General features: G+C 37.4%; 5 protein-coding genes and 1 non-coding gene across 6 annotated transcripts; 2 read left to right on the forward strand and 4 right to left on the reverse strand.

Moving 5' to 3' along the window:
- Positions 1 to 40: 40 nt before the first annotated feature.
- Positions 41 to 949, forward strand: RHIMIDRAFT_295365 (uncharacterized protein; the record flags this gene model as incomplete). The annotated part of the gene is made up of 1 exon (XM_023614172.1): positions 41 to 949. One exon carries the CDS (start codon positions 41 to 43, stop codon positions 860 to 862), a length of 822 nt encoding a protein of 273 aa, XP_023461883.1. The 3' UTR covers positions 863 to 949.
- A 1,747-nt stretch (positions 950 to 2,696) lies between these two features.
- On the forward strand, positions 2,697 to 6,651 carry RHIMIDRAFT_295366 (uncharacterized protein; the record flags this gene model as incomplete). The annotated part of the gene is made up of 6 exons (XM_023614173.1): positions 2,697 to 4,930; positions 4,994 to 5,176; positions 5,234 to 5,410; positions 5,472 to 5,892; positions 5,949 to 6,226; positions 6,292 to 6,651. Exons 1-6 carry the CDS (start codon positions 2,768 to 2,770, stop codon positions 6,649 to 6,651), a joined length of 3,582 nt encoding a protein of 1,193 aa, XP_023461884.1. The 5' UTR covers positions 2,697 to 2,767.
- Positions 6,622 to 8,887, reverse strand: RHIMIDRAFT_78877 (uncharacterized protein). Its single transcript, XM_023615698.1, has 6 exons — positions 8,749 to 8,887; positions 8,627 to 8,699; positions 8,277 to 8,580; positions 8,138 to 8,228; positions 6,723 to 8,073; positions 6,622 to 6,647 (listed from the first exon to the last, which is right to left on the reverse strand). The coding sequence occupies exons 1-5, from the start codon at positions 8,794 to 8,796 to the stop codon at positions 6,979 to 6,981; spliced, it is 1,611 nt and encodes a 536-aa protein (XP_023461885.1). The 5' UTR covers positions 8,797 to 8,887; the 3' UTR covers positions 6,622 to 6,647; positions 6,723 to 6,978.
- Positions 8,888 to 8,972: 85 nt separating this feature from the next.
- On the reverse strand, positions 8,973 to 9,886 carry RHIMIDRAFT_220022 (GTP-binding protein rhoA). The gene is made up of 5 exons (XM_023607396.1): positions 9,846 to 9,886; positions 9,696 to 9,793; positions 9,560 to 9,647; positions 9,374 to 9,483; positions 8,973 to 9,315 (listed from the first exon to the last, which is right to left on the reverse strand). Exons 2-5 carry the CDS (start codon positions 9,789 to 9,791, stop codon positions 9,028 to 9,030), a joined length of 582 nt encoding a protein of 193 aa, XP_023461886.1. The 5' UTR covers positions 9,792 to 9,793; positions 9,846 to 9,886; the 3' UTR covers positions 8,973 to 9,027.
- Positions 9,887 to 10,685: 799 nt separating this feature from the next.
- Positions 10,686 to 11,800, reverse strand: RHIMIDRAFT_295369 (uncharacterized protein). Its single transcript, XM_023614174.1, has 3 exons — positions 11,393 to 11,800; positions 11,272 to 11,342; positions 10,686 to 11,219 (listed from the first exon to the last, which is right to left on the reverse strand). Exons 1-3 carry the CDS (start codon positions 11,467 to 11,469, stop codon positions 10,765 to 10,767), a joined length of 603 nt encoding a protein of 200 aa, XP_023461887.1. The 5' UTR covers positions 11,470 to 11,800; the 3' UTR covers positions 10,686 to 10,764.
- Positions 11,801 to 13,049: 1,249 nt separating this feature from the next.
- Positions 13,050 to 13,123, reverse strand: RHIMIDRAFT_t58. The gene has a single exon. It is a non-coding gene; the product is annotated as a tRNA-Val (tRNA).
- Positions 13,124 to 13,127: the final 4 nt, after the last annotated feature.

The following is a 13,127-nucleotide window of genomic DNA, read 5'->3' on the forward strand; positions in this document are numbered from 1 at the left end:
GTTTCAATACGACATCTCAATTTGGAAATACAGTATCTCCATGGATGTCAAGGCTGGTACTACGAAAATATTCTTGGCGACGATGAATTTACATTTCGTTCAGCATGAATTTTGTTCTCACCATTGGGTGCATTTATTTTCGATCACAGGCGAATTTACTTTCCGGAATTTGTTCACACCGCACAATCTCAGGCCAGACAGCCAATTCCAGTATACGCTCTATCGAATGCCTCAGCCTAACTTCGAAGATTTACTGACGGTAGAGCTACCAGGAGCCATGGACTTCCATCACATATCACTCAAGCTATTCCGGATCTCACAGTTACTCTCCATCGATGCCTTACCGGCCCATTATCCGCATGGCCCTGCTACAGCATGGCGCACCTTCTGGTTATCTTCCTTCCCTCACCAGGCGCACACCGTGCTCTGGAGATATTACCATCGCAAATTGCCAACACGCCAACGTCTCCACCAGCTTTATCCGGATCGACGCTTGTATCCTTACTGTCTTCTATGTGGAGGCGTCGAAGACGATGAGCACTTCTTGTGGTCTTGCATGCTCAAAAAAGAAACCTGGTCACGCATTGCAAATCGCTTTTTACAGCCTATTGCGAGACTTGCCTATGAATCCCTGGCCTTAGGCTCGTCTAAACATATAGAAGCGCTTTCAGGGCTATGTGTTGATGGTCAAACAATCATTGCTTGTACGGTCTGGGCTATCTGGCGGCGTCAATGGCGTTTTGTATTTAATGGTCGTACCTTCTGGCCCGATGAAGCTGCTGCACGAGCAACTCAAGCAATCAAGCGAATACACGATGAGAATATCTATAGAGAGCGTCTAAAATCATCTTGCTCAGGTTAACGCAACCTTTATTTTGTCCCGTGCTTCTATGTTCTTTATTATTTTCTTTAATAAGTACAAGCTAACTGGCGGTACTTGAATAAAATAAAAAAAATTTACTTTCCGGAAAGAGTGTACACCATTTCCAGAAAGAGATGTCGCGCTGACTTGTCGCTTTTTCGTATGAATTATATTATAAAAACTGCAAAAATACGACTTTACTTTCTGAAAAGACTGTATAGCGTCTCGTCACCGTTCCTTTGCTGATATGTCCAATGCTATATCCCCGCTTTCTCTTTTTACTGGATGGATGCTGAGGAAGTCTAAGGCTGCATTTGATAAGCCCTTCAGCAGAAATAGCGCCTAAAATGGCTGTTGTTGTTTGTGTTTTGGAAACGGTGACCACTGCTGATGTACCTTTCTTTGACCATGCCATACTACTTTTCGAGCTGATATGGAAAGTAGGTTCGTCAAGAAAAACATAGTTTCTCGTAAAATCTATGTCTGATTTTTCGCATTTACGAACCCAATCTAAACGCTCCTGGATCTTATCTTCGCTGTTTCGATCTATGGGTCGAAGCCGAGCTTTTTTGAGAGACAAATTGCAGCAATTTTTAACAGAATCAAACAAAGTACTTTTAGATACTTTTAATTCTGTGAATATTTGCTTTAACCTTTTCATTACATCGTCCAAAATTACTGAAGGGCTCTCATCAATGCACTCGAGAATAATACTTTTGTATTCCTCATTGAGAATACGTGGACGACCAGTCTTTCTCCGTTTCTCAAAGATACCGTCAGGAACCTTCTCGTACTGTTTAGCCCATTTCTGTCCTGTACCAACATGAATCCCAAGCTATTTTGCAGCAGCAGCCGCACTCAGACACTTCCCAAACGACAGCTTGAAGAGCCTCACTTTATCCTGATCAGAGTAGCGTGAATAATTTCGCTTCTCTGATGTTTCCCTCATAATTACATCACTACTAGGTTTTGCTTCCTTTTCCATCTGCATTGCCTCAAATTCCTTCCTGCTCCCCACAGGTAGCTGAGCTAAATATTGTGTATGAGAGCTCAACGTTTCAAGATGAAACTGCTCTTCATCAACAATATAATTCATTGGCTCAGATCTGCCATACTCGTCGACGACAGAACCTTTCCCATTTCTAAACAAGAATTAAATGTTCATTATCTGTGATTTTTTTGTGCAATTGTGAAAAAGAAATAAAACAAAGACGAGCGTTAGATGTGCTCTTATATAGCCGAGAGACGTCAAGACTTGTGCTACAAAGTATGCTTGGCACCAGGACATCTGATTTGTCAGCCAAGACGAATATACATTTTGTACAACACGAATTTTCTTCTCGCCGTTGGGCGAATTTACTTTTCGGAAAGAGTGTATTTGCTATTTAACCTTTCGAAAAGAAAGATACAAAAAGAGAGACACTGAAACTACAGAAAGCATTTAAAGGATTTTATTGGTCAACTTGTTTATGAGCATTTCAACTCACTTGATTGTGAACTGAAAATGCCCCTTGATTTAATGACCGATACACTAAAGTCATACATAAACTTTGCCCCCCTCGTTTTTGGTCAAAAGGTAATGTATGTGTGTTTCTTTTTTCTTTTTTTCTTTATCTTTATTACATATCCCTTGAAATAGACATGCCTTGTATCAAAGTATATATGCTGCTAGTAATGTAATTTTTCAGTCCCTCATAATGGTAACACACTATCAATGCAAACTCCTTTTTGTGTAAGTGCAAAGAGTGACAATGATAAAAAATGCATTGACGATGCCATTAAAGCAAATAATAATAAAAAAACTTGTAAAGTTATGATATTAGCTTGTAATGAAAATTTTTGAAATATTTCAATTGTCTCTTTTTTCCACATAACTTTTCAAATTGACCCGGTTTTATACAAATCATGTCAGACGCACTTGTAGACACTGTCCCTGACTGTTTGATCAATAGTGAAAATGAGGGAACAAGCGAACCATACAGCCCATCTCTAGATGGTGAAAATTACGATAACTATGAAGGCAGCGCAGAAAATGAGAAAGGAACCGAACAAAAAAAAGATGATGAAGTCAGTAAAGACGAGGAGGAAGATTGTACAAGCCAAGGTACAGGAAGCTTTGTAGACGCTGAAGATTGTGTTGTCCATACTCCTTCTGCAGAGGCCCAGGCGGAAGCTAGCCAAGGAGCATTGCAACATCAGCAAGAGCCAGACAGTATTCTTTCACAGGATATGGAATCTAATGAGACAAGCGATCTCGTTTTAGACGAGAATGCAGAACAGACAGCAGTTGTACAGATAACAGCAGGCACGGTATCCACAACCCAAGAGGTATCCAATATGCCTGAAGCAGTGCCTAGCACGATCCCAGCACAAATCCCATCACTTGCGTTGCCTCCTTTGCCACCATCGCCCGACCCGCAACAAGAAGAAGAGGAAACTATGGAGAATCATAAAAGAACAGTAGAACTGCGTATAGCCATTGGTCCTTCAGAAGAAATATCTACAGATACAGAAGTTGAAGCCGTTGCGGAATCCTCATCTCTACTAACTAACAGAAGCAATAGCAGTTCTCTAGCGTCATCGGGTAAAGGAGATGGTCCAGAGCCGTCATCAGATCCGATGGATCACGTAGGAGAGCATGTCCTTGTCGGTCCAAGCCAGGGTAAAAACTCACCTGCATCCCCTAAAGAGAAACCAAGAAATGATGGTCATTCTACTTCTCATAAAGGATTGTCCAAACCAGAAGGTTCAGAGATACCTTCGTCTCTCCCAAAAAAATCACAAGAACCATCGCCAGAGGCGGCAATATCAGGACTATCCGGCTCTGTAAGCCCAGAAGCATCAAAGCCAGATGTAGCGGAGCCAGAAACTACACCATCCGATGCAGTTGGACCAGAGTCCTCATCGTCCAACGCAGTAGAATCAGATGTAGCACAATCAGAACCAACGGCGCCAGAAGGAGCAACTTCAACTATGGAAGGATCAGATATGTCATCTCCTGATATGGAAGAACCAGGAATATCGCCTCTTAGCACAGGGGAATCTGAAACATCGCCGTCAGATGCAGAAGAGCCAAGAACGCCCTTTTCACGAGTTGGAATCCAAGAGGTAGTGCCATCGAATGCGACAGAAACAGAGGTAGTACGGTCAGATGTTGAAGAACCAGAAGAATCACTGTCAAATGAATTATCATTGGCAGACTTGATAGATGTGGTGGATACAACTGATCCAGAAGCATTACAGTCAGAGTCACTAGAATCACTTGTAGCGGATCCAGAAAAATCAGAGACATCTCTATCAGACGTATCAACCATAAGGACATCACGCTCAGAATTATCACTTCAGGAAGTATCACAAATGCAGCCAGCAATTGAGGAAGAACCGCAACTGGAAATGACAGTTCAAGAAAACCCACGGTCGCAAGCATTAGCCCCAGAGGCACCTTGGGTAGAACTAGTGCTTCAAGAAATATCATGGTCACAAACAACAACTTTACAAGCATCACAATCAGGGATATTAACTGAAGAAGGATCATCGGAGGAGCTTGCACAGAATGAGCTCAGAGAGCCAGATGAGGAAGAACCTGAACAAGAAGCACAGCCCTTGGATTTGACCGAACCCTTTTTTGAAGAAGATGCTGAACCACAGCAAGCACGATCTCTATTGTACAAAAGCAATATATCTCCCTCAATGCTTTCTCCACCTATAGACTATGTCGAAAGCTGTGATCGTCTAGTAAAGGAATTAGTAGAAGATATGCAGAGGTGTATACAAGAAAATTCAGATATGCTTTTCAATGCGCCCTCAGTTCAATCCAATAGCAATCGTCGTAGAGTTCCCTCAATGGAAGCTAGGTTTATTAGCATGGATGAGATTTTACACCAAGATGATTATAGATACTTCAACTTTGATGACCTGGAATCTCATAAACCAATGACGGATGAGGAACGAGCCATATTCGAAGCAATGACTGAAGAAGAGAAAAGAGAAGCAAAAAGGTTAAACATTATAGATGAACTTGTTGAAACGGAAGAATCTTATTCAAGGGACCTGTTTATTCTTTGCAACGTAAGCTTTTATAAATATCAAAGTTTTTTTTTTGCTGGATAAAACTAAATTATATACCAATAGCATTTTTTCAAAATTATAAAAAGAGTTCGATATATCAATCAAGAAGACTTTGATGCATTATCTCGCAATCTAACATCTTTGGCAAGAGAACAAGAAATGTTTTGTGAAGCCATAAAAATAGCTGTGAATAAGGACAGAAAAGAAATGAGCATAACCAATCTCTCCAATTGCTTTATCTTATGGGTAAAATTAAACAACGCGTTTATTTACAAGCTCTAATCTTTTCCCTTTTTTTTTTAGAAAGAATACTTTAATGCTTATTTTGAATATAGCATTGGTCAGGACAAAGCTGTTCAAGTGTACAAGAGGCTATTAAAAACAAGCACTGAATTTCGAGATTTGGATGAACGTCTTCATACCTTTCATCGAGTCGTTTGGGGAACCAACAAGCTCAAGTTTGAAGATTACATGATTATGGTAAAGTATACCTTTAACTCCATTTTTCATTAGTTTAACATTTTTATTCATAAAATTATAGCCATTTCAACGGTTATTCCGATACAAGCTTTTACTTCAAACATTACAAAAAGCAACACCAAAAGATTTCCATGGGTTCGACCGTATAACAGTGGCTGAGGACGTCATTCATAGAGTAGCCAAAAAAATCAACGACACAAAGGCAAGAATCGAGCTGGAGCAAAAGACAGAACTCTTCTTATCTCGATTACAAGGTCACTGGTGCTTGCCCAAACGATGGTTCACGCATCTGGGATGTTGTTCACTCATAGGTACGCTAGAAGTACGCTGTTTGCCCAAACAGAGGTCATCCAAGAGAGTATGCTGTGCGTTATTTAGTCACTATTTGATCATGGTGAAAGCCAAAAAAACAGATATCTATGAGGCAAAACATTGGTTCCCTATTCGCAAATTCAGTATCGAGCATATGCCTGATGACCCAGGTAAAAACTCTTCCAAGGATATCAAAGGGCACCAAAACTGACTAGGCTTTCAATAGCTTCTTTGCATTTTCCCTGGCTGCTGCGCAGCGGAAGACACACGTTTGAATTTAGCGCTGCAAGTGAAGCAGAAAAGGATATGTGGACAGAAACGATGAAAGACTGTATCAAACATGCAAAAAAAGATTATGAACAAACACAAAAGAATCCAAGAAGCCCTGTTGAGCAGTCGCAACAAAATCCAGATACACACCCTAATCACAACTTCAAAGAGTATGTAGAAGAGCAACTCTTTGTCTCTAGTCTTGACCAAAGGATTAAAGGAGTCATAATTGAAGTAAATAGTCATATTGCGTGAAAATAGAAAAAAGCACTTGCTCAACTCTTTAACTTTTGATATAGGAACCACAAGATATAGGCTCGAGTCAACCTTTCCATATTCCAATGCCATCTGGTTCAGCCAGCTTTTCTCAATCAGCCATTTTTAGTAAACCAGAACGCAACAATAACCGATTGTCCATACCTAATTTTTCGTCCATGTTTCATTCGGATGGCATTCGATCACCTAATTCTGGAAAATTTGCATTCACAAGCTCACTAAGGGAGAGGCTTGCAGACTATAAGCTCAAGCAGTTCAAGGCGAGATGTGAAGCGTTTGATGCAAACTTTAGAGATGTCTATGTAACTTCCTTGGTTACAGCAAAGGGGAGTCATAAAAAGAAGAACGCTAATAATAGTAGTAGCAACAATACACAACACTAAATAGTTTTCATTACTTGTTGAAAATAAAGACCAAAGCTTTCCAATAACACTTTTATTTCAAATTTACTTACGCATATTATTTTGTGGCTTAAGATAATAACAAAACATGCTAAGTATAGTTTTCCGTATGTGGCATATGATTAAACCTGTACACTCTACAATAAACAAGTAAGATACTTGATGTCACAGATAGATTGTGTGTCAAGTGTCAACTGACAGAAAGAACAAGCAAACAGTAAGGGCATACATGTTTTATTTCCTTTGATGGTTATATAAATTTTGTTTGTCACAGGTAAACAAATATATACACTATGCTCGAGTCGATAGTCAATCTTTGCCAGAGTCACTTGTTATTGGCGAGACATGACCAGCTTGATTGTGCTTCTTCTTCTTCTTTTTATTATTAGTCCTCTTGCCTTGAACAGGTTCAGAGTTCTTCTTTTCTTGGGTAATTACGGTTGCTTGGGGAGCATCCTTCTTTTCAGAGGCTTCATCAGGTGGGGGCGTAACTGCTATCTCTTCATCCTCATCAACTTGTTCTATAGTAGGTTCTACAGTAGGTTCTATAGTAGGTTCTATAGTAGGTTCTACAGTAGGTTCTATAGTAGGTTCTATAGTAGGTTCTACAGTAGGTTCTACAGTAGGTTCTACAACTAGTTCACGTTCCGCAACTGTCACATGTTTCACAGACGATTCAGCATGATCCTCTTGTTGTTGGTCTTCCTCTTGATTCTCCGTGGCATGTTTTTTGTTTTCATCATCTGTAAAATCATGCATTTTCTCAGACACGACGTCTACTAACCTATCATCCTTCTTAATGCCAGTGAAGCCCTCCTGAAGCCAGTCCGTATCATTATCTGTACGCAAGAATCCATTCATAAATCTCTCGTCGCTGCTGTTGATAACATAGATACCGATCTCTTCGTTCTCCTTGGTCATATTACGAAAAATATCTGAATCATCATTACTACTAGTAAAATCATCGATGCAAAGTCCATGAAGGAGAGAAGTAGAGTCCTCCAAAGAAGTTTCGGTTTGAACAACACCAGCGAGATGAGAGAATGTGTCATCCTGCTTTTCCTCTTCTTCAACAATAATATTCTTCTTGTTGCCAAAGATCGCTTCAGGCTTAGGAGAAGTTACACCCTGAATCATGGGGATAAAGGAACGTTTGAGAATACGATATATGCTATTGTTTTTTATAGCTATTGTGTTCTCTTGCAAATAAGCCGCCCAATCACGCACAATAGCGTTTGTGATAGAAACAGAGCTTGATAAGGAATGTAGTTCACCTTTAACGAAGCGCATGATTCTATTTTGAGATGAAAGCAAGTAGCTTCCAGCTAAGGGGGGAAGAGGACGAACTGTGTTTTGTTTACGTTGTACAGTACTGTTATCTTCAAGACGATAAAATAATGTGCCCTAGTGAATCATTATATACTAGTTTGTTTACATACATGAATATGCTTTTAATATAGATACTTACATCATATGCGGCACGTACGTCTTCCTTTGCTAGGCTACCATGATCACCGATAAAGAAATAAGCAGTACATAATTCGATAAAACCAATCATCCTAGAGTCAAAGTGAGCATAAACGAAAAAGTATAAAAACAAGGATTACCATGATCTAACGTTAGACCCTAATTTCTCTTGCTCATTTGTCATCTTTATGAATTGAGCGAATGTAATGTAGTCATCAGAGGTAGCATACTTGTGATAAAGCTCTTCAAACTTTTCTGGATCAAACACACCATTTTGATCATAGGCACCAGATGTTTGTTTTTTGAAGCGAACCAAGTTACTTACAGGAGAGCGACAGAAAGGATCTGGCAACCAGCTTGTTTGAGACAAGAAAGACAAGAAGATACCCGCGACTGTACCAAGCGCGACGCTAAAGATAACACCATAACCCAAGGACATAAAACCTAGCAAGAAATGAGTATAAAGTTGAATAGAAATAGATAAACTTACCATGGATAGTATCGATAGGTGTTATATAGCCTTTATTCTTTTTATCCCAGTATCGAATATGTTTTTGTATACCCTATCTTTTTGCATAAGACAATGCGTCTTATTAAGTATGATCTACTTACACTCTCTTCTACATCCGCCTGCTTCATCATGGATTGATCTACGCTCATTTTTTTTTTCTCTTTTGCTATTAAAGAAAAAGAAAAGAGATTAAGGAGAAAAGAAAAGAAAAAGAAAGAGAAATACTTCTTTATTTATAGTCTACAGTTTTTTTTTCTCATGTTACATTTCGAAACAAACAATGCAAACTTTTTTTTTTTTTCAATAAACCATTTTTAGTTAAATTGAAGAGAGAATATTTATTTCAAAAGAAAAGTGTAAAAAGGATATAATTTAATTTATTACAACACAGTGCAACCCTTACTCTTCTTTTTCTTGTTAACCATTAAAGCAGCACGAGTTGCTTCCTCAAATACAGTACGAACTCCTTCTCCCGTCTTTGCGGAGCATTCAAAATATTTGTAGGCGCTTATCTTTTGAGCAACAGCAGCTCCTTCTTCATAACTAACTGGTCTTTGAGAGTTCTTTCTTAATTCTTCAATTGTTGCAGGGTCATTACGTAAATCTTTCTTACAACCGACCAAGACGATAGGAAGTCCTTGACAGAAGTGAAGCACTTCAGAAATCCACTATTATAATAATAGATTCATGCTTAATTTCTTTCTTTCTTGTTTCTATCTATCTTACCTTTTCTTGAACGTTGTCTAATGAATCAGGTGAATCAATAGCGAAACAAATCAAGATAACATGTGAGTCTGGATAAGAAAGAGGACGGAGACGATCATAATCCTCTTGACCTATAATAATAATAATAATAATAAAAGGAGAAATATAGGTGAGTGTTTTGAAAGGGTATATAGTATATGTCTATACCTGCTGTATCCCATAATGCTAATTCAACACGTTTACCATCTACCTCAACATCGGCAACATAGTTTTCGAAAACAGTAGGAACATAAAACTATTAAACACTAAGCAACAAGTTTAGTTTATTGCTGTTATCATTTACCTCAGGAAAAGTGCCTTTTGAAAAGACAATTAACAAACAAGTTTTACCACAAGCACCATCACCAACAATAACTAGCTTTCTTCTAATTTCGGCCATAACTAAAAAGTAAAGAGAATAAGATAATGTTTACAAAAATAAAATACAAGTTACTTTGTTAAAAAAGGACTATGCACTGAAAAAGGAAAAAAAAAAAAGAAAAGGGAAAAATAAAAAAGAGAGTAAGAGAAAAAAAAAAGAGAGAGATACAGGCTTTACTTAGACTACTCCCTATTACCCAAATACACTCCTTTTGTGTGACTCATTAAAAGTAGGTGAAACAATTATCGCCAAAAATGATTTGTCCTAAATGAATCTGAAGGGTAGCCAAGCCCAATCTCAATTTTAGCTTCAAGTGAGACTAACAGCCACTTTTAATTTCCGCAATATGATAGTGTATATAAAAAAGGCCTCTTATTTACATTCACTTTGATGTATATATCAATTATTTATTTATTCTTTGGGCTTTTTTGTAAAAAGTACACTATTATATTCAAAAAAAAGGTTATTTTTATATTATTTTAATAGTTCACAAGTCCGACTTTATATGACTATCGTATCATTTGATAACAAAGATAGCATAGATTTTTTAATAGCATATGATTTTAATTAAAAGGAAGAAAGGCATTTATTTGTAACTGAGCATCATTGAGGTAAAAGGCATTGATACTGATATTAAGCGCAGTCCCACGTCTTAATAATGTTAAACCTATAAAATCATACTCAAAAGTAGTCTTCCGATGCAACCTCACTTTCCTACAGAATCCGATCTTATCATAGACAAACAAATACGTGTATCCGTATTATCCATGGCAGCCTATACCCTTTGTATAAGTGTACTGTTATTCTTTACAAGTTTGGCATGGTTTGTAGCAGCCAACAAAGCTACTGAAAATCATTACCTTTGAAACAATGGAAGAAAGAGCCCTTCTCAACTTTTGCGCATATAACAACATTAAGAATTTCATCTCTATTACAAGTCTTTATTCAATAAAATTAATAAAATTGGAATGTATCTGTCTCAACGATCCATTTAATAAAATACTCCATTCAGTACACCACCAATTGCTCTTTGAGCATCGTCGATGATATGACCAGCAATCATGGTAAAATCAGCCATAGGATCGTTCAAATAACTGGGAATAGCAACCGAACTGGAAGCAACCGAGTTAGATGCAATCGAATTGTATGCAGCCGAACTGAATGGAGCTTGGCTGACAAGAGAGACACTACTGGCACCCACCGTCTCTGGCAACTCAAGCTGTGCGATATAATCCAAATCAAAGAACTCGGCACCATCTGGAAGAACAGTAGCTTGATTCTCAACGGAATTTACATCAGAGAACATATCACCAATAATTGAAGACAGAGGACAAGAAAGATCATTACAGTTTTCGATCAAAGGGCTTGATCCGCCAACAAGTACTCCAGAAAGAGCTAATTCAAGGCTATCCATGATATTTACTGTTTTCGAACCATCATAAGCAACTATAATTTCAATTAAGTAAACCTATCATGTCCTCTAACAATTGACACTTACACAAATAGGCATCTTCAGTAACAGTGACAGTTTCAACAACAACATTGGTAACATATGCACGCTTGGCTAAACTATTAGACTTGTTAAACTAGACTGTTTGATCTTCTAAAAAGATACATACTCCATGTGATTAGCTGCGGGTAAAGCTGCTGCACAGGCAGCAAGAGCAGATAACGCAGAAACAGTCAAAAGCTTCATGTTTTCTATTTAGTGTAAAGAACTATGCACAAAATGTTTAAGAGTTTAAATAAAAGATAGACACCGCTATGCTTATATACTGCACTGTGTAAAAAATTTAAGTAAAAGAATGTGCAGGAATAAAGGATGGGTGGAATACTAATACATCAAAATTTGTAAAGAATTATTGAACATCAAACAACTAGGAGCAAAGCAATGGGTTTATCTTCAGCACGGGCTACCAACGACACCCTCTCCGACCTTATCAAGTGCCTTATCGTTGAAATTACTTTGCCACTAAAGCGATATCATGCAAATATAGCAACATCAACAGCATCCATTTTGATTAATTTAAACATGTTATTTTAATATATAATAAAGAGAATGCCATCTTTCATTAAAATAGATGCGCATAATATATTTCAAATAAACTGTAAAGATATAAAAGCTTAATATATAATACAACAGGTTTATTTACACAGACACCTACCTTTTATTTGGATTTATTAGCAGTAGCAACTGCTGCTGTGTTCTTGGGTCAATAACATAGACACAAATTATTGTGTCTTCAACTAAATCATCGATAATAATAACTTTACAACTAACATAATTAACTTGAACACGCTAAACACTGGACTTTTTTGTACAATAACTCCACTTAGCATCACTGATAGTTTATAATTGATAAAATCCATACAGAAGCAGGCATACGCGTAGACTTCTGTTGCATAAGAGAAACCTATGCAGTAATTTATAATTTATAGTATAGCACGCTTTGTGCTTTTTATACAAGACCACATGCACATTCCTAGCCAAACCTATATGTAGAATTCAACGGTTTTCTATGGGAAAAATGCTCGCAGTAATATTTGCTTTTTTACCATCTATTTCAAATCGTGTTAACTTTCTTTATACATTTTTTCTTAAAATTTACCCTTAAAATCTTTAAAACTTCAACGTGGAGGTTAATGTTCATACTCTTATATGTAAAAGAAACTCAAAAGATATACACTTATTGCTCAGTTTAACCGCTTATATATCTAGAAGAGAGTAGTTGAACATATATTGATGGTGTAAGATTGAATTTTATGAACTGGTCGTTAGATGTTGGTAAGGTAAAGAATTACTGATTGTATTAAGGATGATGAATGGCAAAAGGATCGAATATTATTAGGTATCAAGGTGTTCTTTATGCAAGACTAGAACGTAAGAAAGAAGGTTGAACGTTCGAGAGGCAGTGATTCATTGAGCGATAATTTACTTTTGCAGAAAATTTCTCTTATAAATTATTCTGAAAAAAGTAATCTAATTCTATGGCAGTACCGTAATTTTGTAGTATCTGTGTGTTCAAAGCCTTATAAATGCCTGAGTTTCGTAGTGTCCCTTTTTTACTTCTAAAAGAAAAGAAAAAAAGTTTCATTACGAATGAAGTAAATTTTTGTCTTTAATACTAAAACTTAGGTTTTTGTTCTTCGTTTGAGTGTTCATGATATGATATATGAGACTGTTTAAACTGTTAACAGAACAATAGAACCACAGTGTTCAAAGCAAGGCAAAATAATTATCCAAGTCACGTGACCTATCAAAAATAAAGAAAAATATGACTTCTGCCAGACTCGAACTGGCGACCGCCTGTGTGTTAGACAGGCGTGATAACCATCTACACCAAGAAGTCATTG

Source organism: Rhizopus microsporus, assembly GCF_002708625.1.
Source record: "Rhizopus microsporus ATCC 52813 unplaced genomic scaffold scaffold_26, whole genome shotgun sequence".
Taxonomy (NCBI): domain Eukaryota; kingdom Fungi; phylum Mucoromycota; class Mucoromycetes; order Mucorales; family Rhizopodaceae; genus Rhizopus; species Rhizopus microsporus.